Source organism: Scyliorhinus canicula, chromosome 2, assembly GCF_902713615.1.
Source record: "Scyliorhinus canicula chromosome 2, sScyCan1.1, whole genome shotgun sequence".
Classification (NCBI taxonomy): domain Eukaryota; kingdom Metazoa; phylum Chordata; class Chondrichthyes; order Carcharhiniformes; family Scyliorhinidae; genus Scyliorhinus; species Scyliorhinus canicula.
Window position 1 is genome coordinate 169,274,061 of NC_052147.1, and position 23,215 is coordinate 169,297,275.

Genomic DNA, 23,215 nt, shown 5'->3' on the forward strand with positions numbered 1-23,215 from the left:
TCTCCTTATAACTCAAACCATCAAATCCCAGTCGCATTTCTAGTAAATCTTTTCTGCATTCATTCTAGTTTAATAATATCCTTTCTATAATAGGGTGACCAGAACTGAACATAGTATTCCAAGTGTGGCTGTATTAATGTCTTATCCACTTCAACAAGATGTCCAAATTCCTGTATTCAATGTTCTGACCAATGAAACCAAGCATGCCGAATGCCGCCTTCACCACCCTATCCACCTGTGACTCCACTTTCAAGGAGCTATGAATCTGTTCTCCTAGATCGCTTTGTTCTATAACTCTCCCCAACACCCTACCATTAACCGATTCGATCTACCAATGCATCACCTCGCATTTATCTAAATTAAACTCCCATCTGTCATTCATCAGTCCACTGGCCCAATTGATCAAGATCCCCATAAGATCAAGTTAAGAGTCAAGCATTTTGCTGTAGTGATAGATCAGGCAAGATGGCAGATTTCCTTCCCTGAAAGGATATTAATGAAGCAAATGAGTTTTTCCAGATCATTAATTCAAGCCTCTGTTTTAGTAGTCCAGTAATACAGCCACTATGTCACTGGAACCCCAATTAATATCAAATACTTGATAAGGAGCCAAACAACACAACGGACAATAGCGTAATTGTTGACGACTATTTCTATAGATAGGTTGTTGAATGTAAATCTCTAGCTCTTGCCTTTGGCAGCATACCAGTTTATCTAACTCTGGAAAAGCCATCAGAAATTGACTGCATCTCCAGGAAATCTCAACGACAATGCAGACTACAGCAATAATGTTATCATTGTATTCATGAAAGATAAATGATTTCTTATCATTACTAATAAAAATTAGTTTGATTCTCATTAATAACTGTCCTTTGTTTTAGACACCCAATATTTGAGAGACGGGGTGATGACCTTTATACTAATGGCACAATTTCATTAGTGGAAGCACTGATAGGTTTCGAAATGGTTATTTCACATTTGGATGGTCACAAGGTAAGAGGATTGTAATTCGTATATGGCTTTATTTGTTGACAAATTCTGAATTATCTTTATTGAGACTAGAGAATTGTGTGCTTGCTGATTTATGCTTTATGGTAGTTGCAGACCATTTTAGCAAATTTTTATCTAATTTTATTTTGTTATCACAGTGTAGGAGTGTTCACAACGTCTGTCATATTAATTTCTGTGAAGTTGTAAATTTACGTACATTGTAAACCTACATTTGGAAATTTGATGTTTATCTCCTTCAAAACTTATTTTATTTTGCCTCCTTTCTCAGGTCCATGTAATGAGAGATAAGATTACAAAACCAGGTGCAAAAGTATGGAAGAAAGGAGAGGGTCTGCCAAACTTTGACAACAACAATATTAGAGGTTCCCTAATAATAACATTTGATGTAGAATTTCCCAGGGAACAACTTACTGGTGATCAGAAGGAAGGCAAGTATTAATTTGTTGAATGGTGTCCTTTTCTGTTGTCAAACAGAAGCTGGTTTAGCCATTAGCTGATTTAACTCAGTGGGCTAGACAGCTGGTTTGTGATGCAGAACAAGGTCAGCAGCGCGGGTTCCCGTACTAGCTCAGAATTCTGAATTCTCTCTCTGTGTACCTGAAAAGGTGCCGGAATGTGGCGACTAGGGGCTTTTCACAGTAATTTCATTCCCATGTTAATGTAAGCCTACTTGTGCCAATAAAGATTTTTTATTTATTTATAAATAGCATCAGCATTTTACCATGGCTACATTCTGAACACATCTGTGAAATGACATTCCTTTTTCTCTTTTCTTCAGTATTTGCAAAGAGATGAGTATTGCTGCCACTAAATGGAAAAGGGAAAGAAATACCCAAGAATGTCAGGCCCTTACTGCGTAATTTTGATCAAGTGATAGTCTGTACTCCTTTCCCTATTTCATTGTGGTGTTTTTTCACCTGTCCCCAGTACTATTGATTGCTGATACAAAGTCACCATAGGATCATTTGCAAAATTCAATGGGAGTAACCTGGGGATGAGGAGTAAGAAAAGCCAAGATCCATCTAGTTCGCTATCTACCATCTTAATAGTTGGGAATCAGGGAGAACACCTCTCCAAGCACAAAAGAAGATGGTTGTGGTTGTTGGAGATCCGTTTTCTCATTCCCAGAACATCACAGCAAGAATTCAGGCAGTGTACTGGGCCCCAACATCTTCAGCTGCTTTACCCCCATAATGAGGTCAGAAGTGGGGACGATCACTGAATGCACAGTGTACACCATTTACAAACTCTCAGATACTGAAGCAGTCCATGACCGTATGTACCAAGACCTGGACAACATTCGGAGGAGGCAGTGGCATAGTAGTATTGTCACTGGACTAGTGATCCAGAGACACGGATGGTGAAATTTGAATTAAATGAAAATCATCTTGAATTAAAAGTCTAATGATAACCAAGAAACCGTTGTCATTAAAAACCCATCTAGTTCACTAATGACCTTACCTGGTCTGATCAATATGTGACTCCAGATCCTGAGCAATGTGGTTGACTCTTAAATGCCCTTTTGAAATGAAGGGCAATTAGGGGTGGGCAATAAATGCTGGCTCAGCCAGCGATGACCACATCCTGTGAATGATTTTTTTTTAAAGTGCTTGGGCTGATAATTGACAAGTAACATTCACAACACACAAGTGTCAGGCAACAACAATCTACAATAAGAGAATCCAGTAGGCTCCTCATGACATTCAATAGCATTACCATCATTTAGCGTTCTGGTGGTTACCATTGACCAAAGACGGAACTAGAATAGTATAAATATTGAGGCTACAAAAGCAGGTTGGAAGCTGGAAGAGAGTAACTCACCTCGACTCCCCAAAGCCTGCCCACCACCTTGAAGGCACAAGTCAGGAGTCTGATGGAACACTCCCAATTTCCCAGATCAGTGCAGCTCTAACATCACTTGAACCTCAACATCCAGGACAAAGCAGCTGCTTGATTTGCACTTCCCTCACCAATGTCCCAATGGCAGCAGTATGCATCATCTACAAGATGCACTGCAGCAACTCACCAAGGATCCTGGGACCGCACATTCCAAACCGCAACCTCTACCACCTAGAAGGACAAGGACAGCATATGCATGGGAACGCCATCATCTGCAAGTTCCCTCGAAGACACACATCACCCTGACTTGGAACTGTCACTTGGTCAAAATCCTGGAACTCCCTTCCTAATAGCACTGTGGGTGTACCAATACCACATTGACTGCAGCAGTTCAAGAAGGTGGCTCAAGACAAATTGGGGACGGGCAATAAATGCTAACCTAGCCAGCAATGCCCACTGCCCACATCCCATGATTTTTTTTTAAAGATTACATTCCAAAACAATAATTAAGGTTTTTATAATCATGGCAACAAATTTATATCAATTTATATTGTATTAATTTTGGAGCAACACCCACCCTAACAATGATTACTTAAGGAAATATGATTCTTTGACATCAGTTGACCATAGCAGATGCGTTACAGAAGTAGATGCTGACATGGAATGAAAAAATAATTTCTAATTATGTCCTGTACATATGCCCCCGATCTTCTAGCTTGCCAATCAAGGAGTTGGCATCTTCTTTCTTTTGTTGAGGAGAAACTCTAAATTTCAAACACTCATTGAAGCAGATGGGCCCATGGCTGCTCAGCACTTTACTAGTAAGGGGCTGTGTGACTTGAGATGGGTGGTGGCTGAACAGTGAGACATGTTGGTTCCTCCCAATGTTGAGAGACAACCAAGATTATTTCCTTACCCTAAAGTACACTTATTCTCAATGAACACAAATATAACCAGGACACTTAGCTGTTGCTTATGTCGAGTGTACCTGTTCTGCATCAGAGAATACATCCTTGCTGGTAAGGTATCACGTGGGGAGAGGGACGACTGATGGCATTTGCTTCACAAGCTCCTACTGGGGCTGAAACTAATTACGCTCAGCTAAAAAAAGAGGCTTTGAGCATCATTTTTAGGGTAGGAAGGTTCCACCACTACCTTTTAAGGATGTGATTTTACTCTTGGCGGATCATCGGCCCTTGACAATCTTTGGGCAGTATAAAGGTATTCCTCCTTTAGCAGCTAGTAGGCTACAAAAATGGTCTTTGATACAGTCGGCACACACATACGACATCCAATATCGTAGTTCAGAGCAACATGGAAATATTGATGCTTTGTCAAGATTGCCATTACAAGTCAAACAAGAACCCGAAGAACATTTTGTCAACATCCTGTATTTCCCACTCATGGATAATGTACCTGTAACTTCATCTAAGCACAGAGGGACACCAGAACTGATCCAGTAATGGGGAAGGTGATGGGCATGGTCCAAAAAGAAACGGTAGCACAAGTGGCTAGCACTGTGGCTTCACAGTGCCAGGGTCCCAGGTTCGATTCCCCGCTGGGACACTGTGTGCGGAGTCTGCACATTCTCCCGTGTCTGTGGGTTTCCTCTGTGTGTTTTGGTTTCCTCCCACGGTCCAAAGACGTGCAGGTTGGGTGGGTTGTACATTCTAAATTGCCCTTAGTGTCCAAAAAGGTTAGGAAGGGTTATTGGGTTACGGGAATAGGGTGAAAGTTGAGGGTTTAAGTGGTTCAGTGCAGACTCGATGGACCAAATGGCCTCCTTCTGCACTGTATGTTCTATGAAAATAGTGTCAGATACTGTAAAAGAAATCTTGCGGCTAACAATCTTTGCAAATGCATGTTCTAATTGAAATTTTGAGTGTGTTTTAAATATTTCTTTTATTTAAATTTTAGAGTACCCAATTATTTTTTTCCAATTAAGGGGTAATTTAGCGTGGCCAATCCACCTAGCTTGCACATTTTTGGGTTGTGGGGGCGAAACCCATGCAAACACGGGGAGAATGTACAATCCCCACATGGACCCAGAGCTGGCATCGAACGTGGGACCTCAGCGCCGTGAGGCTGCAGTGCTAACCCACTGTGCCACCGTGTTGCCCTTAAATTTTGAGTGTTAATGAAGCAAATCTAACTATTTCTGGTATAATTCAACTGTAATAATAGAACATAGAACAGTACAGCACAGAACAGGCCCTTCGGCCCTCAATGTTGTGCCGAGCCATGATCACCCTACTCAAACCCACGTATCCACCCTATACCCGTAACCCAACAACCCCCCCTTAACCTTACTTTTTGTAGGACACTACGGGCAATTTAGCATGGCCAATCCACCTAACCCGCACATCTTTGGACTGTGGGAGGAAACCGGAGCACCCGGAGGAAACCCATGCACACAGGGGGAGGACGTGCAGACTCCACACAGACAGTGACCCAGCCGGGAATCGAACCTGGGACCCTGGAGCTGTGAAGCATTTATGCTAACCACCATGCTACCCTGCTGCCCCCAATAATAACTTTATAGTCACAAGTAGGCTTACATTAACACTGCAATGAATTTACTGTGAAAATAGCTGCCTTGATCAGAATATTCAAAAATTTAAATTCATTAAAATTAACCTTTTATCACATTTAAACATAGGATTTTAGATTTTTTTTAAATTTGTAGACAAAGACCAACCTCTCTTGGAGAGAACTGTGGGTGCAACTCTGATTTCTATCAATGTGTGGACTTTGTGGGTTTACTGGCATATTGAGGTCTGCTGTAGTTGGGAAAACTGTTTGCTTAAATCATTGTAGATTGTAAACACAAAAATAGCATCATTATTTTTTCTTCCATCATGTAGGTATAAAACAATTGCTTAAACAAGGACCGGTGAAGAAAGTGTACAATGGACTTCAGGGATATTGACATAAACATAAATGAAACAGACTTTCAAGTGATACTGAAAATTTAACTATTTATTATCTGAGGTTTCTAATGTTGAATGTATTTTTGGGCTGGGGTGGATAGGGAATTGTTAATCTTTTTAAAAACTGAAATCTGTATATTTGCTTCAAAGCAGCACAAGAATATTTTTAAAAATTCTGCCCCCTTTTCTCTTTTCCTCCCTTCCCCCTTAATAAAAAAGGTTGGTTATGATCAAAACAGCACAAAATGTTGGCATTCAAGATGGATAGATGTCTTCAAATGTTTATGTTCCAAACAGAAAAAAGAAAACAATAAACTTCTCTTCATTTTAAGGATGTTATGTTACTTGTAAAATGTTAGGTGTTTGACTGTTCAATTTTGAAGCTGTAAGAAATAAGTATATAGATTTCAGTGAAATGTCACAGCTTTATAGAAACTGTTCAGAAGTACTGAATACTTCTGTTTTGTTTTGGAGATATGTGGGGGCCAAATATTGCTCCAGAGGTTACAGCATAACGTGGTTTCTGTAATATCTGATGGAATATGAAGAATGCAACATTATTTTGCTCAGATATATTTTGCGGTTTAATCTATTGTCACTAACGGGTTGTAAATTGCTGTTGAAATTTTCTGAAACCAGCTTTTGAGGAAACCGTTTGAATGTGACTACAGCAAGTTAGTAATCATTTACTGTGCAGTGTACAGTGCCTGAGTAAAATTGTCAAATGGAAACACAGATAGTAAACACCATTGTTACAAGGTGAAATGCAACAGCTAAAATTGATTGGGAAAGAAAATGTATCCTGTCCTCGGCAGCAGGGCTTTTGCATTTCATTTTTTGTATGTATTATCTCAATTGGAGAATGGAGTACTGAACTCAGTTGTTTCTGAAAATAAGTTGTTCAAAAATGTTGAAAGTGGTCAAAAAATGTGAAACAAGATGGATTCTAGCATAGTTCAGCTACAAGAAGAATATTGACTTGAGTGATCTCTACATATATTGTGATAGAAGTTTTCTACTTTCTTGATACCACTAAGTAATATTCTTCTCATAGTAATATTCTTCTCAAAATTATACGTATACTAAAGCAATGAGAAAATGACAAATATAGTATGCTGATTGCACACTTCAATGCTGTTGGAGTAGAAAGATCCTTCTGTCAGGCTTTAGTTTGGTTATAGCAGAACAAAGGGCCAGGTGCACAGCATGAAAGAATAAATGAATTCAACTGTTTTTCACGTAAAGCTCCGTTTATTATGTTAAACCCAAACAAAATGGTTCCTATTCCTTTAATTGAAACATACAAGCTAGCAATTGTTTTAGCATCCTGTTTTCATTGATCAGGATTGTGAAATATTGATCTGCTAATGGATCAGAAGAATGCTGTATGTTGCTGTTGAATGTTTTTCAAAATTTGTATTTGTCTACTTCCAAATTCAGTCCATTGTTTTCTTTAACTTCTACTGTTCAAGGTTTGATTAATTGTTTTTCATTAATTCATAGTACTGAACAAAAATGCAACCATTTATTTCAAAAAGGTTTGGTGTGAAGAATAGACATTCTTTAAAATAAAACTTTTTTTTGTTTTTTGTATATATACTTAAATAATTAGTGCTATTAAGGCATCTTTGGGAAGCCAACGTATTTTCACAATTAAAATCAGTACATCTGCATAGAAACTTTTACCAAAATATAATTTTTGTGTAGATAATACAGGTGCACAGAATGATGGATGATCCACTGATATTTTAGTAAAGGTCTATTTTGTCCAGGTTGCTTTAGAAGTCATCCCACATTGAGTATACCAACACTAAATGAAGACCCTGTATACACTGTACAAATACAGCATTTTAAAAAATATATATGTGTATGAACAGAACCATACATTGTTTTGTCTGACAAATCTTAGATTTTTCTAATGCATTTAAAATGAGTGAATGAACACATTTAATAAGCAGATAATTTAGTTGGACACACTGTTGGAATTGCAAACACTGATCATTACGTCTATTCTAGTATAACTCCGCTACTAAAAGTGGAAATTACAATTTATTTGAGTAAATGGTGTTTGCTTGTATAATCTGTATGCTGTTGACTTTTATGAAACAGAGATACATCTGTTTTATTAATACCAAAGGCCAGGGATTTTGTTTTGTTTTGTTATCAATCTAAGTAGGCTGCTTGATTCTTCTGTGGTGCCAATCAGTCCATGTTTTCGGAAGAACCAAGTCTAAGCTGTACAACGTAACGTCCGATTGGGTGGAGAAGGGGTTAAACTTTGGGTATGGGGAAGGAAAGTGAATGTAAACATGTCACTCATGAAGAAAGGGTTCCATTTGTCAGGTCAAACAACTGTGTGTATAAATACCAGGGGCTGGTTTAGCTCACCAGGCTAAATCACTGGCTTTTAAAGCAGGCCAGCAGCACGGTTCGATTCCTGTACCAGCCTCCCCGGACAGACGCCGGAATGTGGCGACTAGGGGCTTTTCACAGTAACTTCATTGAAGCCTACTCGTGACAATAAGCGATTTTCATTTCATTTTTTCATATATATATATATATATATATATATATATATAAACTTGGTGTCGATAGTGAGGTTTTGGCTTCCTGATGATGCCTGTCTTGCAGAGAGGAATGAAATTGGGCTGTGAAAGGATGAGACCGATTTGAACAACACACAAAATAGAACATAGAACATTACAGTGCAGTACGGGCCCTTCGGCCCTCGATGTTGCGCCGACCTGTGAAACCATCTGAAGCCTATCTGACCTACACTATTCCATTTTCATCCATATGTCTATCCAGTGACCACTTAAATGCCCTTAAAGTTGGCGAGTCTACTACTATTGCAGGCAGGGCGTTCCACACCCCTACTACTCTGAGTAAAGAAACTGTCTCTGACATCTGTCCTATACCTACCATGTCATCTACCACCCCTCAATTTAAAGCTATGTCCCCTCGTGTTGGTCATCACCATCCGAGGAAAGAGACTCTCACTGTCCACCCTATCTAACCCTCTGACTATCTTACATGTCTCTATTAAGTCACCTCTCAGCCTTCTCCTCTCTAACGAAAACAACCTCAAGTCCCTGAGCCTTTCCTCGTAAGACCTTCCCTCCATACCAGGCAACATCCTAGTAAATCTCCTCTGAACCCTTTCCAAAGCTTCCACATCCTTCCTATAATGTGGTGACCAGAACTGCACGCAGTACTCCAGGAGTGGCCGCACCAGAGTTATGTACAGCTGCAGCATGACCTTGTGGCTCCGAAACTCAATCCCCCTACTGATAAAGGCTAGCACACCATATGCCTTCTTCACAGCCCTATTAACCTGGGTGGCAACTTTCAGGGATTTATGTACCTGGATGCCAAGATCTCTCTCTTCATCTACACTACCAAGAATCTTGCCATTAGCCCAGTACTCTGCATTCCTGTTACTCCTTCCAAAGTGAACCACCTCACACTTTTCCGCATTAAACTCCATCTGCCACCTCTCAGCCCAGCTCTGCAGCTTATCTATGTCCCTCTGTATCCTATAACATCCTTCAGCACTATCCACAACTCCACCGACCTTCGTGTCATCTGCAAATTTACTAACCCATCCTTCTACACGCTCTTCCAGGTCATTTATAAAAATGACAAACAGCAGTGGCCCCAAAACAGATCCTTGCGGTACACCACTAGTAACTGAACTCCAGGATGAACATTTGCCATCAACCACCACCCTCTGTCTTCTTTCAGCTAGCCAATTACTGATCCAAACCGCTAAATCACCTTCAATCCCATACTTCCTTATTTTCTGCAATAGCCTACCGTGGGGACCTTATCAAACGCCTTACTGAAATCCATATACACCACATCAACCGCTTTACCCTCATCCACCTGTTTGGTCACCTTCTCAAAAAACTCAATAAGGTTTTTGAGGCATGACCTACCCTTCACAAAACCGTGTTGACTATCGCTAATCAACTTGTTCTTTTCAAGATGATTATAAACCCTATCTCTTATAACCTATTCCAACATTTTACCCACAACCGAAGTAAGGCTCACAGGTCTATAATTACCAGGGTCCCTTCTTGAACAAGGGGACAACATTTGCTATCCTCCAGTCTTCCGGCACTATTCCTGTCGACAAAGACGACATAAAGATCAAGGCCAAAGGCTCTGCAATCTCCTCCCTGGCTTCCCAGAGAATCCTAGGATAAATCCCATCTGGCCCTGGGGACTTATCTATTTTGACATTTTCCAAAGTTGATAACACCTCTTTTTGAACCTCAATTCCATCTAGCCTGGTCGACTGAACCTGAGTATTCTCCTCGACAACATTGTCTTTCTCCAGTGTAAACACTGATGAAAAATATCCATTTAACGCTTCCCCTATCTCCTCTGATTCCACACACAACTTTCCACTACTATCCTTGATTGGCCCTAATTTTTCTCTAGTCATTCTTTTGTTCCTGATATACCTATAGAAAGCCTTAGGGTTTTCCTTGATCCTATCCGCCAACGACTTTTCGTGTCCTCTCCTCAATCTTCTTAACTCTCCCTTTAGGTCCTTCCTGGCTAACTTGTAACTCTCAAGTGCCCTAACTGAGCTTTCATGTCTCATCCTAACATAAGCCTTCTTCTTCCCCTTGACAAGTGCTTCAACTTCCTTAGTAAACCATGGTTACCTTGCTCAACAACTTCCTCCCTGCATGTATAGAGAGGTAATTTGCGTACTTGCATTTCACTAAAATAATTAAATTGTCCATAATCAAAATAATTGTAAAAACAATTAGAACACATTCATTCAAACTCCTTAAATAGTTGCAGTTGCTATGATGCATATTTTTTGTTCTGCAACTTGTGCTGCAATGGCACTGGGAATTTCCAAATGTAGGCATTATATAGCCAAACAGCTCCATTTTTCTTAAGAGAAATGTTCTTGTTAAGGACAAATTCTACACCTAATAATTATATTTTATGCGATTCTGCCACTAACCAGACAGACACTATCAACTTAAGGAGATTTATTAGGGGAAAAATGGACACTCAACTTTAAAATTTAGCACCCAAGAGTAAAACGCTGGTCATGGAAGTATGCAGTTAGAGTGCATTTCATATCTGATAACTGCCAGCTTCAAATTGCATTATGCAACTACTGAAACTGACCACAGTAAGAATGCATTCTTACAATGCATTCACCTGAGGAAGGAGCAGTGCTCCGAAAGCTAGTGATTTGAAACAAACCTGTTGGACTTTAAGAAGTCTTACAACACCAGGTTAATGTGTGCACACCAGACCAACGCTGGCATCTCCACATCATGACTGAAACTGACGACATTACTCTATCCTCAGTGGTGAGTTTCATGTTGCTGCCTGCTGTTTTTGATTTTTTTTTATCTGGAATTAGTGACTGGAAATTGATATTTGGAATTGGTTACTGGAAATTGGAAATTGAATCTTGGAATACAATTTCATCACAATACTCTGGAAATGATTTTGTGATCTTAAATCCCAAATGCATTTTCCTCCCTCTTCAATTCTAATCTTGCACAGTTACTTTACCCCAAAATAGAGGATAATAAAAAAACATTTTTAAAAATGACTTAATTGGCAAAAGTGAGATTGCCTAGTGCCTGGTTTAGGTAAAACTTTGTTTTAGACCTCATCAGTTTTAGTTGGTATTTCATGTCCTTAGGACATCTCAAAATGTTTTACAGCTAAGGAAGTATTTTCCAGTATGGTTACTTGTAATGTAGGAAGCACAGTGGCCAATTTGCTCATTGCAAGTTCCCAACAAGCAGCAATGCGATGATCAAATAATGTGGTTTTCACCGTGTTTAAAAAATAAATATTGGTCTGGACAAGGGAGAATATCCTTGCTTGTACCAAAGGATCTTTTACATCCAACTGATGTAAGAATAACAGAAACTTCTTCCAATTAAATAGTGGAAAGACTGAAGCCATTGCTTTTGCTCCATTTCAAACTCCATTCCTGAGCTATCAACTTCATCCCTCTTCCTGGCAACTGTCTTGAGACTAAAACTAGACTATTTGCAACCTTGGTGTAATATTTGACCCTATAATGTGCTTTCAAATACATAGCAACTAAAACCATCTATTTTCACCTCCATAACATCACCCGTGGGTGTCCGGATCTCAGCTTATAATAATTATAATCGCTTATTGTCACAAGTAGGCTTCAGTGAAGTTACTGTGAAAAGCCCCTAGTCGCCACATTCCGGCGCCTGTTCGGGGAGGTTGGTACGGGAATTGAACCCGCGCAGCTGGCCTTCTGCATTTCAAGCCAGCTGTTTTAATTTTTTTATTCTCCTTTTTCATATTTTCTCCCAAATTTACACCCAACAATAAACAATAATCCCCATATCAATAACAATGGTCCCATCCTCCCACCAAACCCCCAAAAATTAGCCTGCATGTTAACATAAACAAATGACAAAGAGGAGTCACCCATAAGTCACCATTATCACATACAGTTCCCCGCCCCCAACTCTCCCAGCCCCAACCTCCCTAATATTCAATGTGATCTAATTCTCGAAAGTGCAGAATGAATAACGCCCATGAATTGTAGAATCACTGCATCCTTCCCCTCAGTTCAAATTGGACCTTTCCAAGAATTCCAGCAGGTTCCACCGCCAGGCCAGGGCACAGGGTGGAGAGGTTGATCTCCACCCTAACAGTATCTGCCTTCGGGCGATCAACGAGGAGAAGGCTACAACATCTGCCTCCGCGCCAGTTTCCAACCCCGGCTGGTCCGACACCCCGAATATGGGTCCAGTTTCACGTGCACCACTTTAGAGATTACCCTAAACACCTCCTTCCACTGATCCTCCAGCTTTGGACAGGACCAAAACATATGAACGTAATCTGTGCCCCCCCCCCCCCCCCCCCAAAATGTTCACATACATCTTCTATCCCCTCAAAGAGCCGGCTCATCCTCGCCCTTGTAAGGTGCGCTCTATACACCACCTTCAGCTGTGTCGGCCCCAATCTAGCACACAAGGTGGAGATGTTCACCCTCCAGAGCACCTCACGCCAGAACCCATCCTCCTTACCCTCTCCCAACTCTTCCTCCCACTTTGCCTTGATCCCTTCTAGCGGCACCTTTATCTTCCTCCAAAATAGCCTCTAAACTGCCGACACTACCTCCTTCTCCAGCCCCCTTGTCATCAGCACCTACTCCAGCAATGTGGAAGCTGGCTCTACTGGGAAGCTCTGTATCTCCTTTCTGGCAAAGTCTCGAACCTGCATGTATCTAAATATGGCTCCAGCCCATACTTCGCTCCCAGCTCCTTCAATCCCGCAAAACGGCCCCCAAGAAACAAATCTTTTAGTGTCCCAATTCCTTTCTCCTCCCATCTCTGAAAATTTCCATCCCACTTCCCTGGCTCAAATCTATGGTTCCCCCGAATCGGCATTTTCCTTGACCCTGCCCCCAATCCGAAGTGGTGGCGAAACTGCCTCCAAATTCTCAACGAAGCTATTACTACCGGACTCCCTGAGTATCCCTCTGGGGCGGTTGGGAGCGGCGCTGTCGCTAGTGCCTTTAATCCCGACCCCCTACCCAAACTCTCCTCCATTCTGACCCATTGGGAGTCAACCCTTCTGACCCAGCTCCGTACCTTCTCCACATTCGGCGCCGAGCAATAATACATCAGGTTCGGAAGACCTAAACCCCTTGCCTTCCTTCCTCTCTGTAGTAGCACTTTTTAAATTCTGGCCACCTTCCTCCCATATGAACGAGGTAATCATCTCTTTAATCCCTCTAAAAATTGCCTTTGGCAGCAAAATTGGCAGGCATTGAAAAATAAACGGGAATCACGGCAGCACGTTACATGCTAGCTGTTTACCCCACTGTGCTAAACCAGCCCATGTATCTGCTGCTAAACCCTCTTTCATACCGATGTTACCTCTAGCCATGACAATTCCAACACACTTCAGGCTAGCCTTCCACATTCTGTATTGGTGCAAGTTCGGACATTGTGTTAGATGACAAAGTCATGTTTGCTTATCCACCCCTGTGCTTGCCGACCTGGTCAGCTTTAAAATTATTGTCCTTGTTTGCAAATTCATCCATCCCCCTCCCTATCTCTGTAATCTCAACCCCACAACCCTCCACGATATCTGCGCTCTTCGGACAAAGCTCGGCACAACATCGAGGGCCGAAGGGTCCGTTCTGTGCTGTACTGTTCTATGTTCTTCTGATTCTGGTCTCTTGACCATCACTGATTATAAAGGCCCTAAATTTCAGAATATTTTCTCTGCACCTTTTCAGCTTCATTTCCTACCTCTTCAATCAAGTATTTGGTCATCTCCTATGTCTTCGGTGGTATGTTTTGTTTTCTTATGCTCTCATGAAGCTCTCTGGGCTGTTTTGACATGTTAAATGCACTAGAAAAATACATAATGTTGATAGCACAGGACTGAAAGCTCATTTGAAAGACTGCACCACTTAGTGCAGTTTTCTTCCAGTACTTCACTGAAATGTCACCCTTTTGTATGCTTAAGTCTGGAGTTAAAGCGCAAAACCGTCTGAACTATTGCTACACCAGTATTCAGTTGTAAAAACGTGTGTATAAATCTACAGTCCGAATTTTAAGGAGATTACATAGTCTAAGGTTTTACACCAGGGTTGTCAACTCTGGTTGAATGTATTCGTAGTCTTCAAAAAATTCATCCCCTCTTCCTCCCGCTTCTCCATTACAGAACACGTTTTTTCAGTAGTTATCGAAAAAAATTAAAAGTAAAATGTTCAAGCCCAAGCACTGTCCAGATCAAGCTTTAATTGCTTGAGATTTCAGAACAATGCTGAAGGGCTGGCAAACACATGAGAGCGCTATTTCTATTTTCACTTATCGTCACGATCTTTAAGGTTCTGTATGTCAATATTTTAAGAAGAGGTTTACACTGGGTTTATATCCTAGGTCTTGAGCTAAATAAAAGTGATCAGAGATGTGTTAATGATTTGTTGCTGTGAGTTTCTGCGTAATAACACGTACTTGGCTGGAATAACGCGTTCGACGTGAATTGGGATATTTGGTCGGACCGTAAAAGCTCACCGATCCCAGTGGTATTTTTGCCCCCACCCCCTTTGCAGTACCTTATCCAACTGGCTAACTTGGTACGAGGCCGGGTGATGGATGTTGACTGACGGTTTGAGCTCCCAGCGCGTCTTGTCCCTGCAGTCACTTTGCCAGGGAGCGTCATAGCGTCACTGCCTTAACGTCGCACGGAGCCAGTAGCAAGCGTGCTTGTGTGGCGAACAGGCGGGAAAGCACCAGTAGCGCGCGGGGTGACGGTTGGGACTGGAGTGGGTGCCGCGCGGAGCGGCAGTGTTAACAACAACAAGAGTAGCGGCGACTCGAGTTCAAAGAGCGGGGGCGCAATGGACAACTTTCAAAAAGTGGAGAAGATCGGTGAGGGGACCTATGGCGTGGTCTACAAAGCAATGAATAAAGTCACAGGAGAGATGGTGGCACTGAAAAAAATAAGGCTGGACGCGTGAGTTACGTTCATTACCAAAATGAAAACTAATAAAATAACTTGATGACTAGTGACTTTATGAAGTGTCGAGTATTTTCTGCTGGCAGAAGTCCCCTATGTCCTATTTCGCTGCCTGAATATTCGTACTTTATTGATTAGCTTTTGAAACCTTGCATTTTAAATTACATACACATATTCACACACATTAACGGTAATGCACATCTGTGTTTGATGCATTATTATATGTTTGGATTTGTTTTGCTGCAGACAAAATCAAGGAGAATGGCATTGAGAGAAGTAAATGATGGATTTCAGACAGGTGGTTTTGGAAATCCGTAATTGGCATCTTCCTTTCGACCCAATGCAATCGGGCAGAGTCAACATGGCATTGTGAAAAGGATATCATGTTTGACTGATTTCTGACAGTTTTTGAGAGTCAATATGGTTTTGTGCCAGAGAAATAGTGTTTGACTGATTTCTGACAGTTTTTGAAGAAGTAACAAGCATCGTGGATAAAGGGAAACCTGTGGATGTGGTACAATTCAATTTCCAGAATGCATTTGACAAGGTGCAGAGGATAATGCATTAACATAGATAGAGAATTGGTTAGCTAACCAGAAACAGAGTCGATGTGTCATTTTCGTGTTCTAAGATGTAAGAAGTGGCGTGACCACAAGCATCAGTGTTGATGCCTTGACAATTTACTATCTATATCAATGATGTGGATGAAGGGATTGTTTGTAGGCGGTGACATTGTGATGGATAAAAAATTGAATAAATTTTAAAAAGCAGAAAGTAGGCACAAATGGGTAATTTTCAGGTTGGCAAGATTTAGAGTGGTTGCCACAAGCATCAGTGCTTGGGCCTCAACTTGTATCATAGAATTTATAGTGCAGAAGGCGGCCAATCAGCCCATCAAATCTGCACCGGCACTTGGAAAGAGCACCTTACCTAAGCCCACACCTCCGCCCTATCTCTGTAACCCCATCTAACCCTTGTGGACACTAAGGGCTATTTCGCATTGCCAATCCACCTAACCTGCACATCTTTGAACTGTGGGAGGAAACCGGAGCACCCGGAGGAAACCCATGCAGACACGGAGAACGTGCAGACAGTGACCCAAGCCGGGAATCAAACCTGAGACCCCAGCGCTGTGAAGCAACTATGTTAGCTACTGTGCATATATATAATATAAAATATATAAATTATTTGGATGAAGAAGAGATCAAAGGTATAGTTGCTAAATTTGCTGGTGACAAAGTGGGAAAGTATGTTGTAAAGAGGACAGAAGGAGTCTGCAAAGGGGACATAGGTTAAGTGAATGGGCAAAAAATTGGCAGATGGAGTATGATGTGGGAAAATGTGGACTTGTCAACCTTGGCAGGCAGAATAAAAAAAATCACATATTACTTAAATGGAGAGATTGCCAAATTGGGAGGTACCGAGGAGCCTGGGTGACTTGGTACATTAATCATAAACATGTTGCACAGTGGTTAGCATTGCTGTATCAGTGCTATGGGCTGATTGGCCTCCTTCTGCACTATAAATTCTATGATATAAGTTGAGGCCCAAGCACTGATGCTTGTGGCAACCACTCTAAATCTTGTCAACCTGAAAATTACCCATTTGTGCCTACTTTCTGCTTTCTTTTAGTTATTCAATTTTTTATCCATCACAATGGTTAGCATTGCTGTCTCAGTGCCAGGTACCCGGGTTCGATTCTGACTTTGGGCGACTGTGTGGAGTTTCCACCATCTCCCTGTGTCTGCATGGGTTTCTTCCGGGTGTTCCGATTTCCTCCCAAGATGTGCAGTTTAGGTGGATTATCCATGATATATTGCCCCTTAATCCAAATATTGGGTGGGGGCCTTGGTAGGGTGCTCTTTTGGAGGGTCGATGCAGACGCGATGGGCCGAATGGCCTACTTCTGCACTGTAGGGATTCTATGATTCTAGTTAGCATGCAAGTACATTAAGTGATTAGGGAAGGCAAATGGAATGTTGTTTATTGCAAGAGGAATGTAGGGGTGTTTAGCTATAGTTGTACAGGGCTTTGGTGGGGCCACATCCAGAGTACTGTGTACAGTTTTGGTCTCCTTACTTAAGAAAGGCCATAATTGCAGTAGAAGTAGTCCAAAGAAGCTTCACTTGACTGATTCCTAGGATGTGGGGTTATTTTATGAGGAAAGATTGGACAGCTTGAGCCTTTTCCATTGGAATTTAGAAGAATGAGAGGTGATCTTACTGAAACAAATAAGATTCTGATGGGACTTGGTAAGAAGTCTTACAACACCAGGTTAAAGTCCAGCAGGTTTGTTTCAAACACTAGCTTTCGGAGCACTGCTCCTTCCTCAGGTGAGGGAGCCTGAGAAACCTGAGGAAGGAGCAGTGCTCCGAAAACTAGTGTTTGAAACAAACCTGTTGGACTTTAACCTGATGTTGTAAGACTTCTTACTGTGCTCACCCCAGTCCAACGGCAGCATCTCCACACCTGATGGGACTTCACAGCGTGGATGCTGGGAGCATATTTCCCCTTGTGTGGGAGACCAGAACTAAGGGAAACAATTTCAAAATAAGGAGTCTCCCATTTAGAACAAGGCGAGAAGCCTATTTATTTTCTCTGAGGGTCGTGAGTCTATGAAACTCTTTTCCGCAGAGGATAGTATAGGTAGGGTACTTGAATATTTTAACGGCAGAGCTAAAAGCTTCTTGACTAACAAGGAAGTCAAATGGTATTGGGACTAGGCAGGAAAATAGCATTGAGGTCACAATTGGGTCAGCCATGATTTTATTGAATGGTGGAATAGACTCGGGGAGGGTGGGGCTACTCCTGCTCCTAATTCTTGCATTCACATGTATGTTCAACCTTCAGACCCAAAAGACTAGCTTTTGAAACTATCAAAACTGTTAGTTTTGATAGTTGCCGCAAGTAGAAAATGGTGCTTCCAATCTTTGGGCAGCTTCATGGTGTTCCAGCAGGTGTATTAAAAGAATAGGAACTAACAATTCTGAGTTTTCTTTAAGATCGCCGGAAAAGCACAAGGATAACACTGTCGGAAACAGCAGTTCCCACTTGCGTTCCCTTTTTTAAAGTCGGCCAACCACAAGCTGCCTGAATGTCATTCTCGCTCTCAGCAACTGTCAGTGTTTTTGTTTAAACTGTTAATTATCTGTGAAACCAAGTTGCTGAAAGTGTGAATTGATAGCAGATCATTGATTGGAAGAGGAACAACAGATACAGGAAAGACAGCTGCTTCTCCAGTCACAGATTTTGTCTCTTCCATGCTCCAGCTCCTCCAATCGCAAGTTCTGTTTTGTCCAAGCTCCTGCTCCAGCTCGTCCAGTCACAGATTCAGTCTCCCACGCTCCTGTTCTAGATCCTCCAATCACAAATACTATCCTGACCATCCAGAGACCAAATGTGTGATTGGAGGAGCTAGAAGAGTTATTCTGGCCAATCCTGCTCACCACCATGCAGGAAACTTTCAGCTGTAGTGAAATATTTGTGGTGACATCTTCCAGGAGGCTGAGGAGAAGAAGAAAATTATGCAACAGTATGCCGGTAATTAGGCCAGAGTACTATCCAGAAAGTCATCGTTGAGCCTCGTGCCAGGCTATACCCATCTGTTTTCCGTGTCTATAGCTACAGCCATTCCCAGGATACTAGAGGGGACAAGGACTGAGGAAATTAAGAAATGACTAATTTCAGTACTTCTCCCTAAATAATCTAAAGCAGGGCCCACCTGACAGTTTCCTAAAACACGTCCTGCTTTAATTTTACCATGGAATTGATTGCTAGCAGTTGCAGAGTAAACACTAGCCACGATAACTGAGGCAGGATTTGAGATTTAGTCTCTTGGAAGTCTGGGTTTCCTAGACAGTTTAACGGCAGGGGCTGATTAATTTTTTTTATGGTTTTACAGCTGCTACCAGTTAGATTGAATAGCTGGCTATCAGTCAAGGAGTCAGGCAGCTGAGAGTATACTAAAGTTAGGTGGATATTGCTGGTAAGGTATGGGAATTGGAGGTTGAACATGAGACATTCTGGATATAAGGAATTGGTCAACAGACACGTGGACGGGTGACTTGGACCTCAGACATGGAGGCTGGGGAGTTGGACATTAGATATAGGATGGGTGTGTTGCATGACAGATGAGTGTGAAATTAGGTTGATGATTGCAGTGGCTTGGCTGTGATGGCCCCTGTGACTAAGTAGCCCATTGACACTCATTTTTTAAGCTTACATGTAAAGAACGACCATTTAGACCAGACATTGGATTGCTGGTGGCGTGGTCAGCACGGTAGCATAGTGGTTAGCACAGTTGCTTCACAGCTCCAGGGTCCCAGGTTCGATTCCCGGCTTGGGTCTCTGTCTGTGCGGAGTCTGCACATTATCCCCGTGTCTGCGTGGGTTTCCCCTGGGTGCTCCGGTTTCCTCCCACAGTCCAAAGATGTGCAGGTTAGGTGGACTGGCCATTATAAATTGCCCTTAGTGTCCAAAAACTTTAGGTGCAGTTCCGGGGATAGGGTGGCAGCGTGGGCTTAAGTAGGCTGCTCTTTCTGAGGGCCGGGCAGACTCGATGGGCCGAATAGCCTCCTGCATTGTAAATTCTATGATTCTACTCTGTCTGAGTCAGTGCCTTTAAAGGAGGAGTTTTCATCCTGGCAGAAACACAGCCTGATATAGTTTATTTTTATTTTGCAAAACACAAATATAATTTCAAGCATTGTTTTCCAATAGATTTTTGATTTTATAAATTTACCTTTTGCTTCAACATCTTGACAATTCTCATGTTACTAGAATGTAAATCGTAAAATTATGTAGGCTTTGTTTATAAGGCACTTCAAGTTTATTTCATTATCATAAGCACGTGACTTATAGGAATCAGCAGCCTTTTCTGGACAGTTAAATAACTCCTGCTTTTAAACAAATATGTTCTTAAATGTTTGCGATAAGGGGTATGTGTCCGTGTGGTGGAGGGGAGAAGATCTTCAGTGAGTTTTCTGACACCAAACAATATGAAAAACATAGCTGAAACTGACGTGTATGTAAAATATTGATCCGTAACCGCCTGTAGGATCCCCGACTTAAGTCGCTGGACCGTGGCACATGCGCGACGCGACGACACGTGGCGTTCAAACTCCTGGCCCACTTTTTTTTGGCAGATTGGGTGAAGCGCTGGACCTGCTGAATGCACATTAAATGGACAGTGCTAACCTGGTTGATTTGCCTCGATGTTAGATATGTTTTTACACCTTTTTATTTGCACTTTTATTTCTTGGTCCAGGATCATCAAGCAGAGGCAGGAGACATTGTGAGACATTTGTTTGGTAGATTAATGTTTTATATTATTAGTGTTTATCATTTATATGTTTAAAATGCGAATAAAGTGAAAGGAAGATACATTTTAATTTTTTTTAAACTTTGGTTTGTCATGAGGCTACTCATTCCATTAAAACGGTACTTTACTGTAGAAAGTGCATTTGGAGTCACAGAACGTGACTATGAACACAAATCACAAAATATCAGATGTTACAAGGACAGTGACAGCAAAAAGCCCTGGGGCGATTTTAAAATCTTATGATCATAATCCAGATAAAAACATACAAACACTTTTAAGCATACCACACGTAAAGTTATATCATAATATAGTGCAGATTTAAATGATTTCACAGGTTCTATGGTCACTTATAAATAATCGTCTTTAATCATGGAAAAAAATGACATTAAAAGAAACAATAACAACTACAATGCTTGTATAAAAGAGAGTGCAAGAAAAACTATTTTTTAAAAACTTTACATACCTTGAAAACACTTATTAAACATCTTGTCTTCAATATAATTACCTGCAACTTAAATGCCTGCCCTCAATTGCTGTTCCCAACCTGGCCCTGTCTTAAGGGGATGGGGATACACACCTGCGCTGCGCTGGAGCCTGTGCAGAGTGTCGAGCTGGAGGCCCGAGGCTGCCGCACCGAGAGGAAGGTACCCTGCGATATCTGAGCGCAGGTAAGTGCGCAATTTTCCTTCTCAGAATTGGTGGCCTGTGATTTTCTGCCACTAGCCGGAAGTTACGGGCCATTAACATTTGTGCAAAATACTTTAAAACATAGATTATTATATTTATAAGATGATCTATATGATTTATGTGATAATATATGTTGATGCTGCTTTATTGCTGTTTTTGCTGGAACCTTGGGTCATAATCATTTTCAAGCATTTTTTATATATTCGTTCATGGGATGTGTGCATCACCGGCAACGCCAGTATTTGTTGTCCAACCCTAATTGCCCTTGAGAAGGTGCTACAGTAGTGAGTTCAATAGGGTCACATTGGAAAATAGTTTGTGAAAAACTGCTGTAGTCGTTTGCTTCACTTCACATGTACATAAGCCAAGCAAGGTCATGTTCTATTGTTAATATAGACTTTATCCTGTCCTACATGCACAAACTACATTGAATGATGAAATTCTGAGGTCACTTTGGCGATTTGATACAAATGCATTGGTCCAGAGCCTCAATGGTATTAGAAAGTAAACAAAGGGAGAACTAATGTTTCAACCATTTGAAGTGAAATATTTTCATCTATTTGAAGCCCAGAAACATTTGCATTCACTATAGATCATATAGTGGTATAATTACCAGATTTCTTGTCACAAAAATATTGAGACCTTTTTGTCTTTGGCAGCTCTTATTGTATCTGAAGATGCTTTGATACAGTTTGATATGTTTGCTTTAGAGCAACATGCATCTATTCTACTACCATTCACAAACACTTCATTTTATATAAAAATATATTATTCGCCTCCATTCTAAACTTTGCATAATTATAACTTCTCTTAAAATATTAAATTGTGTAAAATCAATGGGAACTTATAATAAAGTTTGTGGTGCATGAACATTTGCAATTAATTTTATACAATTAACATGCTTTTAAACGCTTGAAAACTACCCAATTTTTCTTTTCCATTTCCTATTTACCCCCTTCGCTTCAGCAGAGCTAGATCTAGTATGTTTTTTCCTCTTCTCTGACTGCCAGATGCTTGTGGAATGAGCCAGAGACAAAGAAATTCAGAATGATAGTGATCTTAACTGAAACCTGGTCCACAGGACAGGAAGTCTTTATTCAGGAAGCAGCAGATTTCAGAGCCAATTTCTGAGAACATCTTAGCCACCTGAAGCACTATTATTCAATCATGTCCAGAATGAAGATCCTCTGTCAGTGTACATTGTGTTAGAGGTATCATCTTCTGAAAGCTTGAGTTCTGCATTTATCCCCTCTATCATAGTTGAGCAACAGGTGACGAATGGTGCTTTTGGTGTTGTTACTGTTCAGCTACTTCCCATTCAGAAATCCAAGGTAGAGCAACATAAGCTGCTCCCATGCTGCTGAGAGGGCTGACAGCTAGGAAGTGCAAATAACGTCAAAAAAGTCCATGGTTGCAGAAATTACCTCCTAAATTTTGGAAATCATCACCAAAACAGTGAAGGCACTTTCAGAACAAATGCTGTGAGCAAAAACCTTTCACTTAGGTAAACAAACAGTTTTCCTGGTTCAATATCTGAAGGCTTTCCAGTTGAATTTCACAGCCCATTAATCCCCACTTTGCTTTTCCTTTGGTGACCGTGGCAATTTTAAAATATTCTGAAAAATTGCACTGGCAGTTAAGGACAGAATGCAGGGTTAAGTCTTCAGTTAATTATCTTTCAACATATTTAAATTGCAGATTCTCCTGTCCAACTTGGGCTTCTTGTGCGCCTTGAAACATACATCAGTTAAATGTGCAAGTCATTCCCAGCACCATAATCTGCGGCATAAAAACTCTTATTTGCAACCAACTTTGCTCACCAATTTCCATAAGTATTTTTATTTAACCATGTAAGTAATATCAAGTAAAAAATAAAGGTGGAATGTATGACTATTCACGAAAAAAATACAATTAT

The 23,215-nt window shown here is 41.1% G+C and overlaps 3 protein-coding genes across 8 annotated transcripts in view; 2 read left to right on the forward strand and 1 right to left on the reverse strand.

The window, feature by feature from the left end:
• Nucleotides 1-7,471, forward strand: part of dnajb11 (DnaJ heat shock protein family (Hsp40) member B11) — a 59,325-nt gene extending 51,854 nt beyond the window's left edge. For both annotated transcript variants that reach the window (XM_038789012.1, XM_038789011.1), the window contains 3 exons: nucleotides 882-993; nucleotides 1,280-1,439; nucleotides 5,715-7,471. In XM_038789012.1, coding sequence (XP_038644940.1) covers nucleotides 882-993; nucleotides 1,280-1,439; nucleotides 5,715-5,779 — 337 coding nt within the window. In that variant the 3' untranslated portion in view covers nucleotides 5,780-7,471. The remainder of the gene's footprint in view (nucleotides 1-881; nucleotides 994-1,279; nucleotides 1,440-5,714) is intronic.
• The window catches only part of tbccd1 (TBCC domain containing 1), a 106,432-nt gene extending 91,473 nt beyond the window's left edge, over nucleotides 1-14,959 (reverse strand). The window contains exon 1 of the mRNA XM_038789009.1: nucleotides 14,890-14,959. The gene's annotated coding sequence lies outside the window, so the exon portion shown is untranslated. The remainder of the gene's footprint in view (nucleotides 1-14,889) is intronic.
• The window catches only part of LOC119961757 (cyclin-dependent kinase 2-like), a 125,754-nt gene continuing 117,432 nt past the window's right edge, over nucleotides 14,894-23,215 (forward strand). Inside the window, exon 1 of one of the 5 annotated variants that reach the window (XM_038789018.1) lies at nucleotides 14,894-15,290. In XM_038789018.1, the coding sequence (XP_038644946.1) occupies nucleotides 15,175-15,290 (116 nt within the window). In that variant the 5' untranslated portion in view covers nucleotides 14,894-15,174. The remainder of the gene's footprint in view (nucleotides 15,291-23,215) is intronic. The other 4 variants (XM_038789016.1, XM_038789017.1, XM_038789015.1 and 1 more) reach the window with 4 other exon arrangements.